Genomic DNA, 27,926 nt, shown 5'->3' with positions numbered 1-27,926 from the left:
CCCCTCAATGACTGTTCACATTTAATATGTTAATAATATCATTCCTGCACTGTTCATATTGTCAGTTTCTGCCTTTCTAGTACAGTATTGCAAACCAAATTATTTTTGAGGATTTGGTTTTATTTTGCCTAGACCTTTCCAGCTGACTTCATAGTGGTTTTATATTTGCAGTTTCCTAATTTTAATGTGATATTATGATGAATTATTATTATATTCATTCTTAACCTTCACATGTTTTTTTTTTGTTTTCTTAAAGGCTTCTAGTTTTGGTATATCTGGTGAGAAATTGACTCAGCGACTCAGACTCGGTACATTTAATGCATATATGAGACAAGATATAGCTTTCTTTGATGACAAGTTCCACTCCACGGGTGCATTAACAACTAGGCTAGCTACAGACGCATCCTTAGTAAAAACAGTAAGTCATTTATATGCTGTTATTTCAGAAATGATTGTGTGCATTTATTAATGTGATACCGTGGATTCATTATTATTATACCCCCCCCTTTAAAAAAGTGGTTATCATACCTCTGCTTTAAAAAAGTGGGGGTATACTGTTTTACCTCTGTCTGACCGTCCATCCATCCATCTGTCAGTCCATCCGTCAGTCCGTCCATCCGTCCGTCCCATCAATATTTTTTGTCGCATCTTTCTCAGGAACTACATTACAAGGATTTCTGAAATTTGGTTTCAGGGTTTATATAAGTCAGCTATACCGTGTGATGCGTTTTCAGATTCATCACTCAACAACTTCCTGTTTACCGTCAAGTATTTGGGCGGGGGTATCATCAGTGAGCAGTAGCTCGCAGTTTCACATGTTTATTTTCGTGGGTATCAATGTTCATGGATTGAGGAAAAATAGTATTTTCTTTGATTAAATAACTGTGGATTCAGTTATTTTCGTGGGTACCATTGTTCATGAATTGAAGAAAAATAATATTTTCATGGATATTTGATATTCAAAAACCTGCATACAAACCTTTAGAACATTTGTACTACATTGGGCATTTAAATTTGTGGTTTACCTTTACTCACGATATCCACGAAATATGGTATCCCACACATAAGGGCTATTCCATTAAAATGTATGTGGGAGGGTAAGAAGGGACTTTCAAAATATCCCTACAACCAGGAACCATTTTTTAGATAATTTTGCATGATGGTAATTATAGATGCATACTGAAGAAAGACCCATGACCCACATTCAATGATTGAACTTCCCTTCCTGCCCTCCCACATACATTTTAATGGAATAGCTCTAATAATGAATCCACAGTAATTGATCAATGGACATGATTGTTTGATTGTTGTTTGTTTAATGTTCTTTGGCCAATGATTCATAAATGATTATAACTTGAGAACAGTTAGTGATAGACACATGGGGTCTTTAGCAATTACCATGGGAACATACTTAAATGTCAAAAGGTCAATGGTCAACTATGATCTTAACCTTTGGCCTTGACCTTTTATTTTTTTCAATTTATTTAATAGGGAGAGTCCTTAGGGGTTTATACTTATAGGGATTTGTTTTGGAGACTTCGTAATAGCATCTTGTAACAATTATTTCTGGTAATTATTTATATTATTATTGATAATCAAGAAATTGTTGGAAGCTTGAATGAACCCTTTTATCTGCTTGTTTCTAGGTCAACAATGATTCAATATTGTCCATGGTAACACCTGCAAAATCCAATTCTTGATCTTGTGGGCTGTCATCTGACAGTTATCAGAAAACCTCTATTGAATCATGTGTTAAAATATTCTAAAGGGACAAGGATGTTTGCTCCTCTTGTTTTTGATTTTTCTTCATGATCTAATAACATATAGTTTAAAAAGCCATATTTGAAAATCTCATAAAATCGCTGTTATTTATTCATAGTTTTTGAAAAAAAAGGTGCCAATGTTATGAAAAATCTAGAGAGAATTATTTCCTGCCAATTTTTCAATGGCTTATATCTCCAAAAAAGGGACACGAAATCTTCATTTTTTCTGCATTTTTATTTCTGTTATTTAAATACTTTCAATTTATAACAGTTATTGAAAAAACTTGTTATTTTGAAACAGAATAGCAAACATCCTGAATTTAAGACTACCACACCCATTGCAGAAACTATTGCATGAACAGTTTCATTTGTTATCAACTTACATTTTATACTTGTTACAATTGTCAGGGCCTTGGTGGCGGAGTGGTCTATTAAGTAGTTAATCTACTGTGTCACTAGCCTGTCAACACTGAGGTTGTAAGTTCTAACCCCTCACATGGCAAGATTGTTCGACGACTATCTTAATTGACTAGGATAGTCAGTACGTCTTCCTGCTGAAGGTTGTGGTTCAATCCAGCTTCCTCCATCAATAAAAACTAGTCGCCACTGAATAGCCATTAGCGCTGAAAGTGATGTTAAGACCAGACCTGGGTATAATTAAAAATGTAATTGTAATTAGCTGTAATTAATTACAATTTTGAAAGTAATTAAATGTAATGTGTAATTGACATTGTCTTTTTGCCATGTAATTATAAATTACTTTTCAATTACTTAATGTCTCAACATATGTCTCATATTTTCCCAGCCATGATGATTGGAGAGAATAGAAACTGTACTGTTGTTTGATCAGACTATAAATACCATTATTATTGTTTTCAGGCAACAGGTGTGAGAATTGGTATGGTTTTCCAGTCGTTGTTTGGACTGGTAGCAGCCCTTGTCATAGCCTTCTATTATGGGTGGGCTCTAGCTCTTGTTGTACTAGGCATTGTACCAGTAATTGGATTTGCAAGTAAGTTAGTTGGTACTACATGAATTTTAGGATTTAAGTTTGAAGCACACCATTTTTCCATAATTGTTACAAATTTGGACAGAAATTACAGTGTTGTCAACGTATATTTGTTTCCGCCTAACAGATGATCCACCAGAAACTTTGTTATAAACAATGTCATAATATCTGTTCCTGTCCTATTCTATATCATTTATTCCATTAGGAACATATACTGTAATATTTATTCCAGTGGAAATAATATTCCAGAATACTTTTTCCTTTTGGAACTTATATTATGAAGGAACTTCTATTCCGTTACATTGTAACGGTGAATAGTCTTCTCCTTAACATAGACTTCTTTTAAACTGAGTTTTACTGTGGGTATTGCTGTGTGTTTCTTTATTCCACATTGGCTAGAGGTATAGGGAGAGGGCTGAGATCTCACAAAACATGTTTAACCCCGCCGCATTTTTGTGCCTGTCCCAAATCAGGATCCTCTGGCCTTTGTTAGTCTTGTATGTTTTTTATTTTAGTTTCATTTATATGTTTTGGAGTTTAGTATGACGTTCATTTTCACTGAACTAGTACACATTTTTATTTAAGGGCCAGCTGAGGCCCACCTCCGGGTGCGGGATTTTCTCGTTGCGTTGAAGGCCCATTGGTGGCCTTCAGCTGTTATCTGCTCTTTGGTCGGGTTGTTATCTCTTTGACATATTCCCCATTTCCATTCTCAATTTTATTCTCCCATAAATTTCCATTCATTCATGGTCCAAACATTTCCCTGTTTATACATTGGTTATACATATGGGCCAAGTGAGCTTTTCTCATCAATTGGCGTCCGTGGTCCGTCGTCATTGTCATCCATCGTCATCCATTAACTTTTACAAAAATCTTCTCCTCTGAAACTACTGGGCCAAATTTAAACAAAGTTGGCCCAATTATCATTAGGGTATCTAGTTTAAAAAATGTGTCTGATGCCAAACAACATGGCCAACATGGCTAAAAATAGAACATAGGGGTAAAATGCAGTTTTTGGCTTATATCTCTAAAACTAAAGTATTTAGAACAAATCTGACCGGGGGGGGGGGGGGGGGGGGGGGTAAAAATGTTTATCAGGTTGCGATCTATCCGTCCTGTAATTTTAAGACTTATCAGACAACCCATTGTTGGGTTGCTGCCCCTGAATTGGTAATTTTAAGGAAATTTTGCAGTTTTTGATTATTATCTTAAATATTATTATAGATAGAGATAAACTGTAAACAGCAATAATGTTCAGTAAAGTACAATCTACAAATAAGTCATATAACCAAAATTGTTGATTGATCCCTTAAGGAGTTATTGTTCTTTATAGTCAATTTTTCATAAATTTTTGTAATCTTTTACAAAAGTCTTCCCCACTTTATCTACTTGGCCAAATAGAATTAAACTTAGCCACAATTTTCAATAGGGTATCTTGATTGAAAAATGTATCTGATGACCTTGTCCTCCAACCAACATGGCCACCATGGCTAAAAATAGAACATAGGGGTTTACTATAGAAGTCTTAAGGGAAAACTGTAAATTAAAAACATTTTTATATGGTCACAACGTGAAAACTATTTTGAATAATGATAAGGGGTCTTCAGTAATTATTGTAAGACTACAATGGGATGACCTGGTTTTAATTTAACTACTGGGCCAAATCAAACCAAACTTGGCCTTGATCATTATTAGGGTATCTAGTACTATTAATTATAATTTTAACCTTATTTTACATGATTTCGAAAACAACAGTAGATACGGGTAAGCGACACAGGCTCTTGTGAGCCTCTAGTTTGGAATATCTCCAGTAGAAAAGGATCTTTTTATTTCTCAGAAAATCAAATTTTTTGTGTCAATTTCACAATGTCTGATAACAATTGAATTCTGATATACAATTCTTGATAATGAAATTAAACCACAATCGATATTTTATGATGGTAGGATAACCAGATAAATAAATGGAGGGCCATTATAGCTTTTTAGTAACAATCTTCTTTAATCTGTTTGTCTCTCCGTCTGTAACACCCTAAAAACAAAGTACTTCTGATAGGAATATTTGAAATTTTCTTCATATTCCTCTACTTTACTGTACCATCATTTTGATGTACTATTCTTGAAAGAGTTACAGGGCTTTGACCATTGTTTTTTTTACTTCTAACACAATGATACCTTTTGAATGTAAAAGTCCTCTTGAAACGGTTTGACAGAAGGCTGCCTACATGGTTTATAATTGAGAATGGGAATGGGGAATATGTTAAAGAGACAACAGCCCAACCAAAGAGCAGAAAACAGCCCAACCAAAGAGCAGAAAACAGCCAAAGCCACCAATGGGTCATCAGTACAGCCAGATAAATCCTGCACTGCGAGGTGGGCTTCAGCTGGCCCCTAAACAAAAACGTATACTAGTTCAGTGAAAATGGACATCACACTAAACTTTGAAACATATAAATGAACTGTGATTGTTTATCATTATGTGTAAATGACAACTCTTCTTTTACCATTTCTTATAAGGAACATAACACATTGACTCTTTGTGAACACGTTAAAAATACTGTGGATTCATTTCTATTTGTTGGATACCAATTTTCCTGGATTTTGTTGGTACAGGTGAACCTCGAAATTAAATGTTCAACGAATGACAAATTTCCTATAGACTTGTATGCAGACTTCAGCAAAACCACTTAATTGAATTTCCACGAATATGTAAGTTTTTCTTAATCCATGAAAGTTGGTACCCACGAAAATAAATTAATCCACAGTACATATTGTTTGTATTTTGTCAGGTAGTCTACAGATAAAAGTTTTAAAGGGAAGACATGAGGAAGATAAAGGCAAACTAGAGGATGCTGGGAAGGTATACCATTCATTTAAAAATACAACATATTTTAATGACATTATTTAGTTGTTAATTAGGTATAGGATTATTATCATGAGGGTTTGGATGGGGTTTACAGATTAGAGAATAATGGGCATAAAGGGCAAACAAAGAATAGAGAATAATAGTGGTGTAAAAAAATTAAAGAATAAAGAAATGAAGGACTCCCCATCCGGACCCTCTATCATGTCCATAGAACATAGCTTAATTATCACGAGGGTCTGGATAGGGTTTGCAGATTAGAGAATAATGGGCATAAAGTGCAGTTTTTAAGTATATTTACACCCTCAAGTGACAAAACACTTTTCCAAACAAGTTGATTATATTTTTGTATTCAAAGTGTTTGATCTGCGACTTTCTCATTGGTAAACAATAAATTATGATGTCAATGTGTCTTGCTTTCCTCTGAATTTCCTATTGTGATGTCATGTAAAATGACGACCATGCCTGATGATGTCACATGTAAAGAACACATCTTTTTTACAAATCATTGAAAGAGGAAGATAAAGTTTGTCTTCCTTTCGTTTAAAAATCATTAGAGAAACAGATTTCACCTTTGCATCTTGTGTAATATTATATTTCTCTACCCTCAGCAGTTTAAAAATTTTAAATATCTAAAAAGTTTGGCAAACCTCATGTTGTAGGTATGCAAATTTAACTGTCTGGAGAAATATAGTATCACACAATTCACACTCCCTGCATTGATAAAATCAATATCTAACATGTGCCTATTGATTGTAATGTTATCGTTGTCTTATTCACTTGTACTCAACATCTCGGTTTATTGAACTTTATTCATACTGAATGTATTATATAAACTTAACATTATATAAATCATTGACAAAAGAAGTCTTAGAGTTAAGCAGATGCATCAATGGAAATAGCACGAAAATAATTTTGGTAAGAGAACTGAAAATTTGAAATGGAATAGAATGTATATGCTTGCTGAAGTTAAATTCAACTATTATCAATAACAGACAGAAGTGAAATGGTACTCGTAAAATATTTCTTAGAAGTGTTGCTATAATTTAGTAAAGATGATGAATAATATTATAAAGAAATATTTTCTCAATATTTGCAATTTGTTTTTCTAGACAGCTGCAGAAACTATTGAAAATATCAGAACTGTCCAGTCCTTGACCACAGAGAAACATTTTTATCATGAATATTCACATGCTCTTGTTGGACCACTCAGGTATGTTATAACCTATTCCTTGTTTGGCGTTTTGTGCTGGTTTAAACGTATATTCCTTAGCGAGCCTCTTTGGTACATTTTCAACTCTATCCTGGTTGCGACTTTTATCAGGTTAATCTCATTCCCTTCTAGTATCTTTTTGGGTGGCCTTCACTTTCAATCCCTTTGATGATGTGTGAAACAAGTTGATCCATAATTTTCTTATTTTTTAGTCCCTCTTTATAAGGTATGGAATGATAAACTTAATTGGGAAAACTTATCCAGTTTATATAATTGATTAATTACTTGAATAGTTGAATAATTGATTGAATCCTGTACGAATGTTACGTATGCCTGTAAATCACATGGAAACAAGGCGTAGAAATCATACTTTTTTATCCTGGCGTCATTGCAATGTTTAGGGAATGCATGTCCAGGCGCCACTGAGGTGGAAACCAGGCATAAAATTAGGCGTAAATGGGAGATATATATTTCGTATGTGACTACTGCTGAAATGTTGCTTCACAGAAATCTGTTTTTAAACAAAATATGGTTCTAAACTGACCTTAATTGTCAATTTCTAGATGTAAGTCAAGATTAGAAACAATTGTTTTTGACTAAAGAATTTATAAATAGATTTAATAATCAATGGTCAGGTCTTCCAATAATTATAGCTGTCATTCATTGTCATTTGTTTATTTTACAGATCCATGATAAAGCAAGCCCACTGGTACGGAATAGCATTTGGTTTAGGACAAGGTGTGATTTTTATGACCTATGCTGGTGCCTTCAGATTTGGTGCATGGCAAGTGGAAATAGGAGAAATGACCGCTGATAATGTGTTCAAGTTAGTATCAGTACAGGTAGAAATGTCACAATTACCAAAGTTACTGTGTTATATAAGTATGATATGGTTAAGCCAACCATTAAACCTGCTACACATTCTTTATGATCCTGTCCCAAGCCAGGAGCTTCAGTAATCCATTATTAGTTATATGGTTCTCTACCCTCTATGGTCCGTAGGGGGACAGTAGTGACTGTATAACGAAGTTATTGCACTCGGGACTTTTTCTGCTGCGTTTTGTAGAAAAATAAACAATGAAACACAAAAACATTAATAGATGACGTCACCATTAACAGTAGACATGACGTCATGAGCCTCATATGAAATTTACTAACCACCCTACAGATCCATAGGGGTCATCATGTGACGGCGTTTAAACCAATCACAAGGTCACAATTTACCTGCGGTGCGATTAAGGTTGTTATTGGTTGTTGTCTGCCATATATTTGTTGTAGTAAAAATTAGGCTGCTGCCTATTTTAATCTTTTCACTTTTTGTGATCCATGGACTTTTCATATCTACCTTTACAATAATGGATTTGGTTATTTTTGAAGGCAGGTAAGCAACCTGTTAATTGTTCACATCTTCTGTCCTTCTGTGTTATGGGTTGTTGTCTCATGGTCATCAATTGTCACATCCTTTTTAGCTCACCGGAGCCCGAAGGGCCCCATGTGAGCTTATGCCATCACTTGGCGTCCGTCGTCGTCCGTCGTCTGTCGTTGCCGTCTGTCGTCGTCGTCGTCTGTTGTCGTAAACTATTTCAAAAATCTTCTCTGAAACTACTGGGCCAAATACCTTCAAACTTTAACTAAATGTTCCTTAGGGTATCTTGTTTATAAATTGTATCCGAAGTTTGTATCCATCGACAAACATGGCCGCCATGGCTAAAAATAGAACATAAGGGTCAAATGCAGTTTTTGGCTTATATCTCAAAAACTAAATCTTTTAGAGCAAATGTGACATGGGGTAAAATTGTTTAATTGGTCAAGATCTATCGGCCCAGAAATTTTCAGACGAATCGAACAACCCATTGTTGGGTTGCTGCCACCGAATTGGTAGTTTTAACAAAATTTTGCAGTTTTTTGTTATTATTTTGAATATTATTATAGATATATATAAACTGTAAGCAGCAATAATGTTCAGCAAAGTAAGATCTACAAAAAAGTTAATGACCAAAATTGTCAATTGACCCCTTAAGGAGTTATTGCCCTTTAAAGACAATTTTACACAATTTGTTCATCAAGTTTGCTAACATTTAAAAATCTTCTCCTCTGAAATACAGGTGAGCGATTCAGGCTCTTTGAGAGCCTCTTGTTAGATAACCTGACCCAAAGGGTAAATGAATGTTTTGTCTATTATCTAAAAAATCTTGGAAAAGTACTATTATATATATACATACAATTCAGCAATAAAATATTTATAATACAGATACTGTGGAATCATTTATTTTTGTGGGTACCAATTTTTCGTGGATTGAGGGAAAATCGTATTTATGGATATTTGATTTCGTGGTTTTATAAAAGTTTGCACACAAGCCTTTATAAGATTTGTTTTTCATTGAACATTTAAATTCTTCCCCTTTACCCACAAATCCACAAAAATTGGTATCCCAGGAATTATAATGAATCCACAGTAATATATGCTATATGTTTTACAGAACCATAAAATAAGTTAAAAATAGCCATATTTTCCGGGTGCGGGAGTTTCTCGCTGCATTGAAGACCCATTGGTGGCCTTCGGCTGTTGTCTGCTCTATGTTCGGGTTGTTGTCTCTTTGACACATTCCCCATTTCCATTCTCAATTTTATATTAGCTGTTAATGTATTTTTCTCATAATTTATCTAGACTGTAAGTGATACCTTAATAAAATTTTACATCATTTAAGAGATCAGAACAATTTGGACATGTAGTGCTTTATATGTGTATGAATGTATTATCATTGTCATCTTCGTATGCTGAACAATTTAGAAAAAAATGGATAAATTTTAAGCGTTAGGACCTTGCATTTGCTACACAGTCTGATATTCTTTTATTAGTCCCCTACCGACGAAGTCGAAGGGGACTTTAGGTTTGCACTCCATCCGTCTGTCTGTCTGTCTGTCCATCCGTCAGTCCAGCAAATCAGTTTTCCACACTTTTTTTCTTCATAGTTGAAGATATTGATTTGATATTTGGTGTATTGTTTTATCATGACAAGTTACAGATCAAGTTCCAGTCTGATGATTTTGAGCAGAGTTATGGTCCTTTGACTTGAAAAATTCACTTGAATAATCATTTTTCCGCACTTTTTTTCGTCATGCTTGAAGATATTGATTTGAAAATTGGGATATAGTTTTATCATTACAAGTTACAGATCAAGTTTGAATTTTGTTCCGATCTGATGACTTTGTGCAGAGTTATGGTCCTTTAGGTTTGCACTCCGTCCGTCCGTCTGTCTGTCTGTCTGTCTATCCATCAGTCCAGCAAATCTGTTTTCCACACTTTTTTTTTTGCATGGTTGAAGATATTGATTTGATATTTGGTGTATTGTTTTATCATGACAAGTTACTGATCAAGTTCGAATTTTGTTCCAGTCTGATGATTTTGAGCAGAGTTATGGTCCTTTGACTTGAAAAATTCACTCAAATAATCAGTTTTCCACACTTTAATCGGTCATGCTTGAAGATATTGATTTGTAAGTTGGTATATAGTTTTATCATGGCAAGTTATAGATCAAGTTTGAATTTTGTTCCGGTCTGATGATTTTGTGTACAGTTATGGTCCTTGGACTTAGAAAATTCACTTGAATAATCATTTTTCCGCACTTTTTTTCGTCATGCTTGAAGATATTGATTTGAAAATTGGGATATAGTTTTATCATTACAAGTTACAGATCAAGTTTGAATTTTGTTCCGATCTGATGACTTTGTGCAGAGTTATGGTCCTTTAGGTTTGCACTCCGTCCGTCCGTCTGTCTGTCTGTCTGTCCATCCATCAGTCCAGCAAATCTGTTTTCCACACTTTTTTTTTTGCATGGTTGAAGATATTGATTTGATATTTGGTGTATTGTTTTATCATGACAAGTTACTGATCAAGTTCGAATTTTGTTCCAGTCTGATGATTTTGAGCAGAGTTATGGTCCTATGACTTGAAAAATTCACTCAAATAATCAGTTTTCCACACTTTAATCGGTCATGCTTGAAGATATTGATTTGTAAGTTGGTATATAGTTTTATCATGGCAAGTTATAGATCAAGTTTGAATTTTGTTCCGGTCTGATGATTTTGTGTACAGTTATGGTCCTTGGACTTAGAAAATTCACTTGAATAATCATTTTTCCGCACTTTTTTTCATCATGCTTGAAGATATTGATTTGAAAATTGGGATATAGTTTTATCATGACAAGTTACAGATCAAGTATGAATTTTGTTCCAGTCTGATGACTTTGTGCAGAGTTATGGTCCTTGGACTTAGAAAATTCACTTAGATACCGGTAATCAGTTTTCAACCCTTTTTTTTAGTCATGCTTGAAGATATTGACTTGATATTTGTTATATAGTTTACACCATGACAAGTTATAGATCAAGTTCGAATTTTATTCCAAGACAATGAATTTTTAACCGGTAGGAGACTATGTATTGCCATGCAATACTCACAGAATGCTTGTATTTATTATATATTGGTTTTCATTCATTTCCATGGTAACCAATTTTCAAGAAACTGAGGGAAAACTATATTTTCATATTTGATTTTGTGGTTATGACAAAGTTTGCATACATATATAATGTGTACTTCAACGAACATTAAAATCTTGGTTTATGAATATCAACGACATCCACCATAATTGTGTATTACTATCCTAAGTATAACAATGATTCCACAGTAAACATTTCTTTAAGGGAGACGGATTTATATAATTTCTTCTTGTTTCCTATTCCTTGTATTTCTATTGTATAACTGTAATCTTAGCATTATTGAAAAATAAGATATTGTTTAAACTAAATATTTCTTTTCTTTTTTAGGGTGTTCTTTGCCATAGCCTTCACTGCCATGGTGATTGGACAATCGTCATCATTTCTGCCAGAGTATGCAAAGGCCAAACATGCTGCTGGATTGATTTTCAAAGCATTTGATACTATACCGCCTATAGATATATATTCCAAAAGAGGAACTTATCTGGTTTGTATTTTCTTTTACTTTCTTGTGACAGGATTTTCAAGGTTTTGTTTTCATGTATAGGAGAAATTTGTGTACATCTAATTGTTTCCTGGTTTTTTATCCGTATTAAATAACTTTAAATATGTTAATTCTGAAGAAGTTGTATGCTTTATGTCTCTGAAAATGCATCTTAAACTTTTCTTTTAAAATTTATGCATAACATTGAAACCTGCTGCATTTTATGCACCTGTCCTAAGTCAGGAGCCTGTGTTTCAGTGGGTGTCGTATGTTGGTGTGTCTCGTTTCTCGGTTTTTATATAGATTGGACCGTTGATTTTCCCGTTTGAATTGTTTTTCACTCGTCATTTTGGGGCCCTTTATAGCTTGCTGTTTGGTGTGAGCCAAGGCTACATGTTGAAGGCCGTACTTAGACCTATAATTGTTAACTTTTTTTACATGGTGACTTGGATGGAGAGTTTTGAGGGATTAGTCGGATTTCCAAGAGTAGGGGTATTCCACTAGTATTCAGACAGGCAAATAATGATTGATGAAGATTTTTTATGTCATATTAAGCACCTTTTTCATATAAATATAAAAAAAAACAGCTGAATTTATGCATATTTGTTGAAACATCATGTGCAGCCCAGGGCTTCCAAAATTATTTTTAGCCAGCCGGACATTTTATATATTATCCCGATTTTAATCCCTTAAGACTAAATAAACAAAAGGCAATTATGGTATTCAGTTGCTGAGTTGGCCATCCTAATGATTGACATTAAAAAAAAACGATATTAAACTTTCTTTGATTCAAATTCGAAGTTCTGACGTAAACTGTTAAATTGGCAGTGCATCATTCGAAGTGTGCAACATCAGCGTACTTATATCTGCCTTAGACTCTTTATTTGTGCAAAATAACGTTGTCAAAAACTTTACATTCGTTAAAATCTTATACCGGTTGTTATCTTGACAATGGTAAAACATGGACCAGAGACGGATACGTAAATTCCGTGTACGTTTGCAAAGCATGAATGAGTGTACGTAGCTCTTTCTACGTTATTTCTTCATGAAAATATTCGAAATAAACGTGACATAAAGGTATCAATGACAATTTAAGCATTTTTTTAAGAAATTAGGATGCATAATTAAATTTCACACCTGCGCACATGCGCACACGTGTACTAGTTCAAACAGAGACATGTCTCTGGTTCAAACAACGTGGTTATGACGATTTTTCATTTTCACCTTTTTAATTTTTTCATCAAATCATATTTGTAAACGTATTTCTGATAATTTAAATCTTTTTGACTAAATTAATTAGATGCAAACCGCTGAAATGTAAGAAAATAACTTTGAATAGACCGATCAATGTCCGGTTCAAAATAGTTTACCTGTCACCTGAACAGGTAAATTTCAGCTGTTCAACAACTAATTAGCCTTGATTAAAATGAGAAGGTATTAAAGTAGGGGTTGTTTTGATAGTACTTAGTGATTATGTCACTTTTATGACCGGAAATGTGTGGCTGTTAAAGGCAAAAGGTTGGGTCAAAAAGATCGTGAATTATGTTAAAATGACCGTCTCTTAAGAAAGCCTTTAAAACTAAAAAGTAGATGACCGTTTCATGCTTTGCCCAGCCGGACTTTTACCGGACATTATACAAATGTCCGGAATATATGACCGTTTTGGAAGCCTTGGTGCAGCCAAGAATCAATAAAATAGATATAGAGAAGCTTTATTATAGCTATCAACATAATCTTGCCAAATTGTTTCTTGGGTGCACACATAGTTTTCTTATCAAAAATATACCTAAATTGATGTCAAACAACGATTTGGAAATATTATATCATTGTTTGTTGCCATAATAACTATTTAAATGTAAAATTTGTTTTTATTTTCTAAACACCTTGAATCTTTGCTTAGTTTGTATAGTTTGTAAAGTTTGGGCACACATTGATTGATTGATTGATTGTTGCTTGTGTAATGTCCAATGGCAAATATTTGATGCATATTTAGTACTAAAACAAATTAAGGTTTGGCAAGGATGGTTTTATGGGGATGAAGTGCAGCAATTTTAGACTGCTATTTGAAAAAGGTATTTTGAATAGGGCAGACAAATGTTCATATAAAACAGAAACAGCTTTGTACATTGCACATATATTTAATGTCTGTTTCAGCAAAAAGTGGATGGTTTGATACAGTTTAAAGAGGTCAGTTTCTGTTACCCAACTAGACCTGAGGTAAAGGTCTTGAAAGGAGTGAATATGAAGGTGGAACCAGGGCAGACTGTGGCTCTTGTGGGACAAAGTGGGTGTGGCAAATCTACAGTTATCTCCCTTTTGCAGAGATTCTATGATCCTGAGTCAGGGGAAATTGTAAGTATTAACAATGGAAAGGACAGTGAATAGAATTCAAAATTTGTCTCCTTTCAACAGAAATTATTCTGTCTGTAAGTTTTAGCAGTTGGTTAGATAAGTGTTAAAGGCCAGGGTAAGGTGAATCAGAAATTCTAAAAGCTGGGAACAAATTATGTCTTCTTTCAACATCAATTATTCCATCTGTAAGTTTTAGTAGTTGGTAAGATAAATGTCAAAGGGTATAGTGAATTTGTAATTGAGTCCATTTAACAGAGATTCCAATAGCTGGGGGAAAAATTTGTTTCTTTTCAACTGAAATTATCCCATCTGTAAGTTTTAGTAGTTGGTTAGATGAGCGACAAAGGGTAAAATGAATTTATAATTGTCTCCCTTTATCAGTGATTCTAATAGCTGGGTAATAAATCTGTCTCCTTTCAACAGAAATTATTACGTCCATAAATTTTAGCATTTGGTAAGATAAGTGACAGAGGGTAAAGTGAATTTTTTATTATCTCCCTTTATCAGTGATTCTTTTAAATAGTTGGGGGAAAAATCTCCTTTCAACAGAAATTATTCTGTCTGTAAGTTTTAGTAGTTGGTTAGATCAGTGATAGAGAGTAAAGTAAAATTATAGTTGTCTCCCTTTATCAGGGATTCTATTGGTCTGGAGGGATTATTAAAGTAAAAATAAGGTGTTATAATCAATACAGTGAAATCAAAGACAGCAAGTTCAAAGGATTCACTTGTGATAAATGTTGCATGCATTTGTATAGCACTTTTGTTTTCTTGATCAAAATTTTGTTGAACTAAAAATGTGTTAAAGGGGAGATAACTCAATATCTTTCTTTTTTTCTTTTTTCAACAGATGATAGATGGTATAGATATAAAAGACCTACATCTTCACAAAATGAGGTCATTTATTAGTGTGGTCAGTCAGGAACCGATCCTGTTTAATTGTAGTATCCGTGACAACATAGCTTATGGTCTGGAGGAAACTGCAGGGATGGATGATATTATTACAGCCGCTAGAGATGCAAATATACACGAGTTTATTACTAGTCAACCTATGGTATGTAGTAAAGGCTGTCTCCTGACGGGCCCATGAGTCCATATTATCAGATTTTTCTGAAATTTTCCCTTACATGTTAAGTAATGTATAAAGAATTTCATTTTTATCCTGACACAGTTAAGTTTATGTTTTAAGTGATTCTGGCTCCAGTATTTATTGCATTGTTCTAATACGATAGTTCACTTTATGCAGGTTTTCATTGCGCTTCACATATTGTTTACATACAGCTGTTAATTCACCTTTCTATGAGAATAAGAAGATTTAGTATGATTGCTAAGTAGACATTTATCCACCAGAGACCGAACAAATTTAGATGTTGAAGACTGAATGTTGACATAAATATGTCATTTTGTGTTGTTCACTTGATGTCTAATGAATGTTTGACCAATGTATACTTTTATTCATATTCTATCTCACCTCTAATAGAGCACCCTAAGTTTTGAAGTCATCATTATGTTAATATTTTATTCTAGGGTTATGACACAGTAGTTGGTGAGAAGGGGACACAGCTGTCTGGTGGACAGAAGCAGCGAGTTGCCATAGCAAGAGCTTTGATTAGAAATCCCAAAATTCTCTTATTAGACGAGGCTACATCGGCATTAGATTCAGAGAGTGAGAAGGTAAATTAAATACTGGAATGGACAGGGATAAGGGAACATGGAAATGAGGGATTGAAAGTCAGGGGTGTGGGAATAGTATTATTTAATCAAGGGGACAGGGAAAGTTTAAATTGGCTAAGAACTAAAGAAAGATAATTATTGCACATCCTTTGGTTTAAAAACATAGGACAGTCTCCTATTTAAAAGTTTTAGTAATGCTCTGCCAACGAAAATGAAATGGAACTTGATGAAAAGTTTATATCAGCTAAATAATTACATATTATCGGTTGTCCCACTGTCTATATCACTCTGCTCAGCTCTAAAAAGAATTGTATATCACGCCTTTGTTATGTAGAATATGTTGACCAGGCCTTAATAACTTTGACTTGGACATATCAGTGACGTCATTATGTATGAACCGACCTTGATAAGTTTTACCTGCACATCTTCCAGTTTGCTGGTGAAGCAAAGTAAATACTTGTTCCTATCATGCACAATACAGATGGATTATCTAGTTGTCTGCATATTAATATTGTCAAATATCAGCTGCTCGGCACAATATGAAGCCTTTTTGAACTTGTTCACTGTGCTCACTTGACTAAAAGCTTCATATTGTGACCCACAGCTGATATTATATGACATCAGTATGCAGAAAACCAGATAATCTGTACTTGACAATAGTCAATGGTTCTTCAATGAAGAGGGAGTTTCTTGGTTACAACCTCATAGGAGGGCTTTGACATAGAAACATCCTCAATTTTGAAAAACCATTGATAAGGTAGTCAACAGAGAAAACCAATATCATTTGAGTTGCATGATATGGGAAATTATCACAAAAACAAAGGAAAATTTGATAGTAGCTATATTTCATTCTTCATCTGCAAAGTAGCAAGTATGTATTAAATTATGATAATTTAGAGTCAAATCTAGGCTTTATGAAATGAATTTTGATAATATAAATAAGGAATACTTTCATATTATTTTTTTCAGTTGGTACAAGAAGCATTAGACAAAGCACAAGAAGGAAGAACATGTATTGTGATAGCCCATCGTCTTTCCACAATTCAAAATGCTGATGTGATCTTTGTAATGGACAATGGAACCATTGTAGAAAGTGGCACACACCAGACATTATTGGCTAAAAAAGGGGTGTACAATTCTTTAGTTAGTGCCCAGCAGTTTATAAAATAGTATTTAAGATATAATTAGGATTTTTTAATTTGTTTGTACTTTTTAAAAGTTATATTATAGTAAGTTCACTTGACCTCATTTTCAGGATTTTGGTTCTTAAAGGTATATATTGTATTGTTAGTGACAATCTTATGATAAAAGGCTTCAAAACTTAACTCCTTCATAGCATTTTCAGAAGGAAAGATTCCTATTCCCAACCATCATTGCCATGTTTCTCTTGAAAGAAAATATAATGTTTTACCGTAGAAAGGCTTGTATAGTTCGCACTGGTACATAGTCCGCACCCCCTTCTCCCCACGAAATTTTAGGTAAAAAAACTTTTTGTAACTGTTAGAAAAGGTCTAATGAAACTCCGGTAATTTCAAATCCTGTGCGGTCGTTTGCGGTATTTTCTTGGAAAAACCTGTTTTCCATCATCAAACAGAAGCTGAAACTGCTTGTAAATGATTCTAGAACGCTTCATGATTGTTAAAATAAGTTTAATTCACTTAAAAAACAATTTAGAAACTTGTGTATGTTTAAACAGGAAGTTTAAGAAGCACGTGTAAAAGAAGAAATTAACCGGTGAGAGTCGAAATCCGTATATAACAGATATCACTATAATACGACTTTGAAAGTAAAACAGTTCCATCCTTTTGTAAAACAGTCTTTAATATATCTATCACATTAATGTTTGAAGGGTCTTAAGCTAATACAAACCATATTAGTCAGTATGAAACACCAAAACGGAACGAACAATAACCGATTACGTTTTGTAGTTTACAAATTCTAAGCTGGTTTACGGTTGTCTTTTTCACTATGTTTGTATCGTTTCAATCAAGCAGATACCAGTTTATTTCAACCAATGCATTGAAAAGAAACGAGAAATTTGTAATGAAAGGTTTAGTTTTTATATTTATCAGTATTAATTTGATATTGAATAGAAATAACTTATTAATATGGATGAGTTAAAATTATTAGTTTGAAAATGATAAGAGCGCCCTCTACAATATAAATAACAAAGATGGCGGAACGTAAACAAACCACCTCGCCTGCAAATTGAAATTTTTCTCTTATTTCTTGCTTATTGTACTCTATAGTCCGCACCCCGTCTGGAAGGTCCAATTTTGGAGAATAAAACCGTGGACTATACAAGCCTTTCTATGGTATTTTCATGGACTCATCTTTATATTTATTATGTTAAAAACATTTTTATGAAAGGACCACTCTCCTGCATTTCTTTGTTCATGTCATTAAAACATAATTTTTGAGTATTGCATATACAAGTTTTATTAAATGTATTGAAATCTAATAGCGTTAATCACACAATGGTGGAAAATGACCATTTTGTCTTGAGAACTCCACCCATGTTAAGGAACCCTTGCAATACCTCACTGACCTATTGCAAGGTAAAACTACTGTCCCTTCCAAACATATCCTTTTTTTTTCCCAGTGGCAGTTCAAATTCCCATCGCCTTTTGCATCTAAGCTGACCCACATTAGTGCACCCACTTAGGCCACCCTTTACAAATTCTTTATTCGATGTTGCCTACCCATACCTTGTTAGGGTTGGGTATGTAGGAAGGATTTTTTAAAAATTTTTGGCAAACAGCATAAGTTATATGTTTCATACAAGAAAACGACATTAGAATATAAAAAATGCTTAAAAAATTTAAAATGAATTGCGTCTTAAAATTTTTCTGGTAGGCAGCTTTTTAGGTGGGTAGGTAGACAACATCAAACAATTCAAATATTATTTTTGGCCTTATATGATTTGTTGTTATTTGTTAAGTGGTATCCTAATTCCACCCTCATATGTAGACAAACCAGTTGTCTCAAGTTGTACAATAAATTATTCAATTTAAGCATGTAATTCTTGTAATGAATAGTTGTTGAAACCTTTCCTGACCTCTTCAAAATACAGATCCTGTGTCCACACTTTTACTTATATTAAGGATCTGACAACACTCTGTTTTCCTTCTGTTCTGGTAATTTTCACATCAGCCAATGAAATTCATGCCTTCAACTTTTTGAAGGTGTGTATCATTATGACAAAACCAGAGGAATCCTGAAAGCTCTTTAAAACAGAAAGTAGAAGGGTGCGTTGTCAGATACTTGTAAGTGTTGCGTGGACTCAGAATTTGTATTTTAATCAGAAAGAACCTTTTTTTCTTGCATGTGTTATGTTTGTTACAGTAATTACCCCTCTGGTTGTGGGTATTATTTGATTGAAGCACTATTAGAGATCCTTCGGAATCTACACAAATGTGCCGGCACATGTCTGATATTTTATAACCTACTGTAAGTTAAGAAATTTATTATTGATTATGTTGAACAATGTACATGAATAAGAGATTAATTATTGCGATTTTAGGAAATGATGCACACATATTTTGTATCAAAATTTAAAGTGTAAATATAAAACTAAGAAGAAGTTTTCATGATTGCTAACCATATCGTGTTTTTTTGCAATCATAAAAACTTCAGGAAATTTCTGAATTTACAGTATGAGAGTATTATTTTGTTGCATGCATTTGTGTTGGTCTATACTGTGGATTCACTAGTTACTTCACATGTCAAAAGTAGGTCATTGTGACCTTTATTTTATACTTGAGTAACTTTCTTTGAAATGTAATGTCTTTATAAATCACAAACAACTAATTTTCACAAAACAATGAAGTTGCAAAAGGTTTTTTTTTATTCACTTCAAGCAATGAAAGCTAGTAGAAAAGTTCTTATACATTCATTGATCTGTTTTCAGATAAAATACTTTCAATGGTATTTTTTAGTGAGGTGTAATTATAATGTGATTTTTTTCTATTTTTATGATCAAATGTCTGTTTAAGTATGTATATGTACCTATTTATATTAAATTTTCTTAATATAGTAAGAAAGCACAATTTGGATCTTCTTGAAAATTGCTGCCCCTTATACATTTGTTAAAGATATTTTACAAGCATGCTCAGGAGATTGGATTGGATGGAAAATGACACAAATTCCCATAAAATTGTATGTAGAAACAATTCAAATTGTTTTAAAAGGAAAATATTCTATCACCCTAACAACACTCATTTGCTACATCTCCCTTTTCTGTGAAAGTTGACCATGTCAATTTTGATTGGACAATATGTGTGTCAGGTGCTAATGAACAAACTGTAAGGTTTTTTTTTTTTAAACTTATTCCAATTATTAATTGTGCCATTTCTATTGTTTACTTGTTAATTTTTAATTATGATTTGATATCTGTACATGTAATAATAAATACAATAATAAACTGTTGTGTATTGAGAAGGAATAAAATTGTAAAAGAATTGGTTCGTTTAATGATTCTGAACAGATTTATGGAAGGAAATGGGTTTATTTCAATGAGACATCAACTTGACAGCAGAAAATAGAAAAACTTGAACAAATCTAGCAATTGCAATCATTTACACAAAAGGGGTAAGCACATAATTATCTTGTCCCTTAGTATTGCAGAAATCGTAAAATTTTTCAATCTTTTCTTTATTACATATATCATGTATATAAGAATACCTTAATTTATCTTCATTCAAATTACAAAACCTCATAATGAGTCAATTTTGGACAGTTTTGCATTTGCATAAAAGGCCATGTGATCTTTTTCCATCATTTTTCGTCCCTTGTCCTTCTTTCATCGTTAACTTTTAAGAAAATCTTCTCCTTCAAAACTACTGGCCAAAGTGTAATAAAACTTTACCAGAATGTTCCTTTGGGAATCATGTTTTAAAATTGTATCCAGGTATTTGGTACATTAACAAACATGGATGATGTTGCTAAAAATATAACATAGGGTTAAAAAAAAGTTTTGGGCTAATATCTCAAAAACTTAAGCAGTTAGAGCAAAACTTTGAAAGATAAAATGATCTGCAGGTCATGGTCCATCTCAAATATAATTTTCAGAAAATTGAGAAATCCATTTTGGAGATATTTCTCAATCATGAAATTAATGTCAATTTAAAGCAAATTTGAAGTTGTTTGAATACAATAGACCAACAAGCTGGGCTACATAACGGGAGTACTGGGCATTACAAGTAAGGCTTCTGGACAATCAGCAAGGACCAATTACGAAGACCAACATGTTACCCCCAGATCACAGAGACAGTCTCTTATATGTGTTTTGACAGGCTTGATTTGTATAATGCTTAGATCAGAATCAGCAAATACTAGTTTTTAAAGACTCTTGTGACTTTTCATTTGATGAAATGCACAATCTCTGGTGGGGTTCGAGTTGATCAGTCTTTTGATTTCTATGTAGTGTTTTTAGCTCACCTGGCCCGAAGGGCCAAGTGAGCTTTTCTCATCACTTGGCCTCTGGCGTCCGTCGTCGTTAACTTTTTACATTTTGAACTTCTTCTAGAGAACCACTGAATGGAATGAAACCAAACATGGCATGAATGTTCCTTATGAGGTGCTGACCAAGTGTTGTTACTTTGAAGCCGATCCATCCTCAATCATTATTAGGGTATCTATTGTGATTTTAATCTATTTTTATTTTTACATGATTTCCAAAACCAAAGTAGAATCAGGTGAGCGACACAGGCTCTTGGGAGCCTCTAGTTAGGCTTTGTTTGCCTTTTCGTCGTTTTTTGTTTTCATTTCCTGCATGGTGTTTTCTCTTTTACTTATGAATTATGTATGTCCCTTTGGTATCTTCTGCCTCTTTTCTATAGTAATCATGTTATCGCAAATAATCCACACAAACTGGTGCTAAAACTTGCAGTGAGGTGGTAGTATTTTCTCCATGTTGAAAACCTAACTGAATTTGCGATGAAGACCTGCAATAACAGTTCTGTTACTTTGGATTCTTTTTTTTTCATTTACGGGTAGGCCGGCAATTGTGCCATGAATTAAAACATCATAGGCTTGGATTGATTTCCTCCAAATTTTACACTGTTGATATGAATGATAAAAGGAAACTCCCATTTCGATCTTGTAAATTTTCTGGTTTGTTGTTTCTTGAGCTACGTGATTTTAAGTTTACGTAATAGTTATACACCGAGGGATAGGTGTGTCTGGATAAGAAACCCCGTCGGCCGGAGGCCGGAGGGCCGTCGGCCGGAGGCCGGAGGGGTTTCTTATCCAGACACGCCGTATCCCGAGGTGTATAACTAACTTACACCCCATTCTAAACCCTATATTTGTTAACATTGATTATTAAATGAAAACAAAAACCGATAGCATATTTATTGACAATATCAAACCATGATTTATAAGATTTTTTTTCATTACATGAAACCCCACTAGCAACCTTTCTTAGGGTATCTTTGTTCAAACTTTGACAAGTGAGTATATTTTACAAATTTCGAAGTTGTTTTGCATATTCCCGTTAAATCAATGTGCTAAAATGGATCAGCGGGTCAAGGTTGACCGTTTCGTGTATTCTTAATACAAACAAAAATAAATCATGCTCCTTGTATGCAGTTGTCAATATGGACGGGTATAAGGGACGACATTTTGTGGCAAGCGTTGGATTTGGTAGAAGAGACTTAAGATAAAGGCAATATTATAACCCAATGTACTTACCTGTATCAGTGTAATAAAGGTAATCGTAACTGTATTTTATATCTTACGGTTTTATAACCCCCCCCCCCTTTCTCGAGAATAAACAAACATTCATACTAGTATTCGGACATACTAAGGGATAGGTGTGACCCGACTACCAGACACGCTCAACATACCAAGATACAGATTTAATATTTAGGAACTCCCTTTTTGGGGGCAAACAGGTGCTGATCCAGCTGGGTGTTCCCAACTCATGAGAAAAGTGTGTGTGTGGAGGGGGGTCCAACCATTCAAATGCATTGATCTTTTAAATAAAAGTCGGGTTCAAACCGCGGAACCCCCACCCCCAGATCGGCCAAAGGGTAACTGGGGGTGGGGGTCCCGGGAGCTAGAATTCCCATCTCTTTTAAAAGACTAATGCTTTAGAATAGAGACATATGTCTGGGATAAAAAATTACCTTCAAGCAAAGGAGTATTTAAAGGATTATTTTTGTATTCAAAATAGATGCTTAATTTTTTTTTCGCTATTGGAATTTCCTAAAATGTGTTTTTTTAATATCTTGAAACAATTTGTAGTGAACACTATTAGTAATTTCTTATGTTCATGCTATTTTAAAAATAATCAAATTCTATTGTTACGAATAACAATGGACTTTGTTTGCGGGATGTAGAAGCAGGGGTTTCCAGAAACCCCGCTCGTCACACCCTGTGGTCAAAATCCTTTGTTATTCGTGACAATAGATCTATTCAATTTACACTTGTTTCAGAAATAGAAACTATGAAGTATAACAATAGAACTGGGGTGTAATCCTATTAACATCCGTTATGAGTCATTACTTGTCACTGTTTCCAACTCTAAGACATAACCAAATTAATGATCTATCGATACAGGTAATTCTCAAACAGAGGCCTGGGCAATTTCACCTTTATTTGTCTCTTTCAAAGGGTTAAAATCTTAAAATTGTTAATTTCCACTTTATATTGAATACAAAAGAGTCTATATTATATACTTTAAAACATTTTTCAACAATTTTACAAATTTTTATAAAAATGGATTAAAAATGCGGAATGTTATTCATCCAAGCTGAGAATACTATAACACATTATTAGTCTCAGACCCAAGTTACTGTTGAAACTGACAGTTGCCTTTAGATTTAAAACGAAAAGGAAAGTTCGTTTGCATTTGCCCTTCTTTTTTTAGCTGTATATACTTTGTTACTTTAAAGCTTTGATGTTTTGGCTGTAGGGACATCTGTTCATGAGCTTACAAGATGAATTCTATTCCAGAAACACGTATTATGAGCAAAATTAGTAATCACTTTCTGTTCATGTAAATACTCTACTCGCTGTCGACACAAACATATATATTTTCATTGACCTTTTGTCTACATGTGACAGCAAGGATTGTTTTGTCAAGTGAAGACAATTTTGTGTAAAACCAGTATATATCTGTGTCGGTCTTGTCCATCTTTTGTACCCAAAGGGTTGACTAGGGTACAGAAATAAAATCACCTGGACTTCTCCCAGTCCAACAGTAAAATTTGTGATCAAGTGGGGCATCAATTTGGCTGTGCGGGATGTATAAATACAAAGTCACGTTCGTTGGAAATGAGAACGTTTAATTAATAGTATTCGATACTCATGTAGGTTCATTCAGTGGCGTAGCTTGCATGTATGCTCAGATGCTCAAGCATCCACATCATTTTGACAAAAAAAAAATATGTGTTCGCAGCAGTTAAACTTTAACTGCTTGAAACTCGGAGGTATAAAAATTTAACAAGGGTCAGGAAATGAGGATAAAGTCTAATCTTTTCCGAAGCAGTATACGTGGTCTTTCATTTAGGATAATTTAGTTTTTGTAAACAAGTTGGATAAATCGCAGAAAAGTGTTCTCGACTTTTTTCGTAAAAAGTCTACGTCGTTGGCTACGGCAAGCACAGAGGATGATGATACGCAGACCCGCGGACATGTTTCATCTGAAATTGAGCCTAGCGGAGCGATGGCTTCTACATCTGACTAGCAACGTTACTAACAACTAAACCACCATATCCCGATATCGTTTCCTGTGACATGCAAGACGACGTGATAAAAAAATCAATTTGTAATAGAGTGTGATCATTCCTAGGCTTATAAATTCCTGTTTCTATCTAGGTACAAATATTAATTTTATTTTCAATAAAAGAACAAAGTTCCATTGTCCCCCGCATTGCTCATATTTTATCTATCCAAGGAACAAGGGCAATAACTAAAAAAACATTTTTTTCCTTTTAATTTTATTTCTAATATCTTAAGAGAAATAAAAGCTTCAGAGCAAATGCAATGGGATTTCCATTATAATTTATATTTCAAAGGGTTATAAAAATATTTGATGACTTATTTTCGAAAGTGTCAAAGACATTGCTGATGATATAAGTTTCATAAAAATCTTACAAGAATTGAGAGTGCTAACAAGACCGGACGGACGCCCGGTATTTCCATGTCTCCTGCAACGCGTTAAGCCAAGTAATAAAAAATCAAAATCTCCATGGGGAGACTTAAATTCCTGGAAAGGGGGGTCAGTTCAGTTCCTATATTCCGAAGTTCCTTATACAGAAGTGCCACTGTAATGGGTCAGTTTTTGAGATGTCAAATATAAGAGTAGGTTGGAAACTTTTACATCAAAAATTTATGAATTGAATGATGGTAGTTTCGAGAACACAATAAAATACAATTGAAAATATAATAATATGAATTGGTGGGTATTTTGAAATTAAACAAAAATCTAACCAGTGTCGGATTCTGGTCGCAAAAAATGGTCCAAAAAATGTTTTGCCTCGCTTCGCTCGCCGACAGTTTGGCATCCACATCATTTCAACCCTGGCTACGCCACTGGGATGAGTGCCACATATTTTCACGTTAAAGAATATTTTCAACAACTCTCTGATGTGTCTGTAGGTGGCTTATTTCAAGGCACAATTTATGCCCTATGTACCATACCCTCATTTAAAGTGGCATTCCTAATTTCTCAACCTTCAAAAATACCTATTGTATTATTTGCTAATTGTTTTCGTGAGTTTGCATGAAATAATTGTCACTGGATGTTAAGCAAGCAACAACTAATTATCTATCCTATGTAATGAAATTTTTTTTTCACATTCGGCCAAGTAGTAGTGCTAGAGAATGTATATCTACCTAGGGTTTATGAATTTGGAAACGTCTTCGGCATTCATCATCTTTTGTTAACAGTTTGAATGCGCTATTTATCCGGTTTTAGCGGGGTTTATGTTGCTCAATCTTTAATATGTTGACTATTGTTTGCCGTAATCGGCGTTTTTTATTTTGCCATAGTAATGTCTGGAATAAGACGTTGTTTGGTCATTGTGGCGTGAGTTTTGGATGGACATCAATTCGTTTATTGTGGTTTGATGCAAGACTAAGATGTTTATTTTTTTTTCAGCATATAAATATTGATATGTACAATTTTGTTCTTCTTATACATGTACTCGCCTTTTCCCGTACTATACATGGTAATGCTGTTTGAAAACTACTCTGAAGTACAGCCACAAATATTAGAGTGACATACAACATGATCTAATACATATTAAGTATTGTCAGTTTGGTTTCAGTATCTGCGGGCATTCTTTGACTCGGTGTTGTTGTTATTAGATTGCCTGGATCTATTTCTATTATATAGTTGAATTATTAAATACACAGGTTTATGTGCCTTTCCTGAATAAGAAAACTTGTCACAAGGTAGTCATTAGTTATATCTTAATGTTTTCTTTTCTTCGGATAATTTGGTGTTAGATCTTTGATAGTCTCTCTGATGCATGTTTTTTTTTATTATTAATTGTTTTGGCTTTTAACTAGCTGTCAGTAACTGCGAGTACTCTCAAATCGTACTTTCTTTTTAATTTGACCTGTTGATACTATTTGTAATGCTTTTTTGTTATTTAATGTTAACATGGATCTTGTCTATATACCAGCTTTGATTATTTGATATTTAATAAATACAAATTTTCACTTCTTCGTACTATGAACATCAAAATTATTTCATTTTTCCTTAGATGCTGTTCTTGGACCTGTACAGGATGTTTTATCTAGCACTAATTGTATATTTTTATTGTTGATATTCACCCCATATGTACCAAGTGTTAGATTAGTTTTATTGATATTAAAGAAATTTTGGTATTCCTAAACGGAAGATTTTATACACACAGAAGAAGAAGTATACTTAACAACAAAATTATTTTCATTTACCTGTGTATAATATGACGCAGGTTTCTTCAAAAGTGATTACAACGTTGCTGCCGTTCACTGCTGTTTGCTTGGCCTAGCTTTCCTCTTGTTCCTACTTCTGGTGGCTCCGTGTTTATTAATTATTTATTTTTACGCACATATTTTTTATTTATTTATTTTTTTTTTTTTTTTATGTTTTATATAAAAATTTCATTTTCATATTATTTTATTTTATTTATTTTTATATTCTTTTCTTTTCTATATTTATCAACTTATTCATCAATTTATTTATTCATTTAGTTATTCAAATTTTTACTCTATATTATTTTTTAATAATTTTTTGTCATTCTAAATTATATCAATTACCATATGGTAAAAATTAAATTATTTAATGCCCAAAAAGGCGCAAGCCAGGGCCGACCGTGCAAGGGCTGTATAGCCAGTCAAGGTCGTTAAAAACTTCCATTTGTTTGTCAAAAGTGATGATTTTCTATAAATTGTTTGAAATTTCACAGTGATATCATACTTTAACTTTGTTTAAACCTGTTTATTTACTTTTTACTTTAATTATTTATTAACTGTGTATTTGCATTCAGGTGTCACAGGTCAAATTTAATCGTTCATTGTGTGTTAATTTACGTTTTTTGATTGAGTTAAGACTTCCAATTGATATTTTATAGTGTGTATTTCTATGTTGTGATGTTATACTATTGTTTCAGAAAAGGGAGAAGGTTTGGTACCATTAAAACGTTTAATCCCGCTGCAAATGTTTGTACCTGTCCTAAGTCAGGAATCTGATTACAGTAGTTGTCGTCTGTTTATGTAGTTCATACGTGTTTCTCGTTTCTCGTTTTTATATAGATTAGACCGTTGGTTTTTCCGTTTGAATGGTTTTACACTAGTAATTTTTTGGGGCCCTTTATAGCTTGCTGTTCGGTGTGAGCCAGGCTCCGTGTTGAAGGCCGTACCTTGACTTATAATGGTTTACTTTTATAAATTGTAACTTGGATGGAGAGTTGTCTCATTGGCACTCATACCACATCTTCCTATATCTATCTATTCATATTTATTACAACTGTTGTAGATTCAGGGCGATTGTAAACTTGACAATTACAAAGTATAAACATCGGGTTCTTTGTTGAAAATCGAATGTTGACCTCTATATGTCCTTTGGGTGATTTCTATGTTTG

General features: G+C 33.7%; 1 protein-coding gene across 2 annotated transcripts in view; it reads left to right on the top strand.

The window, feature by feature from the left end:
- LOC127720610 (ATP-dependent translocase ABCB1-like) overlaps positions 1-20,306 on the top strand; it is a 58,823-nt gene extending 38,517 nt beyond the window's left edge. For both annotated transcript variants that reach the window (XM_052227283.1, XM_052227284.1), the window contains 10 exons: positions 257-418; positions 2,643-2,775; positions 5,559-5,629; positions 6,745-6,845; positions 7,531-7,671; positions 11,670-11,826; positions 13,978-14,175; positions 15,023-15,226; positions 15,700-15,846; positions 16,816-20,306. In XM_052227283.1, the coding sequence (XP_052083243.1) occupies positions 257-418; positions 2,643-2,775; positions 5,559-5,629; positions 6,745-6,845; positions 7,531-7,671; positions 11,670-11,826; positions 13,978-14,175; positions 15,023-15,226; positions 15,700-15,846; positions 16,816-17,016 (1,515 nt within the window). In that variant the 3' untranslated portion in view covers positions 17,017-20,306. The remainder of the gene's footprint in view (positions 1-256; positions 419-2,642; positions 2,776-5,558; positions 5,630-6,744; positions 6,846-7,530; positions 7,672-11,669; positions 11,827-13,977; positions 14,176-15,022; positions 15,227-15,699; positions 15,847-16,815) is intronic.
- Positions 20,307-27,926: the final 7,620 nt, after the last annotated feature.

Source organism: Mytilus californianus, unplaced genomic scaffold (genome assembly GCF_021869535.1).
Source record: "Mytilus californianus isolate M0D057914Y unplaced genomic scaffold, xbMytCali1.0.p SCAF_11, whole genome shotgun sequence".
Lineage (NCBI taxonomy): Eukaryota > Metazoa > Mollusca > Bivalvia > Mytilida > Mytilidae > Mytilus > Mytilus californianus.
Note: the sequence above shows the minus strand (reverse complement) of the source record. Positions and strands in the feature narration are given on the sequence as shown.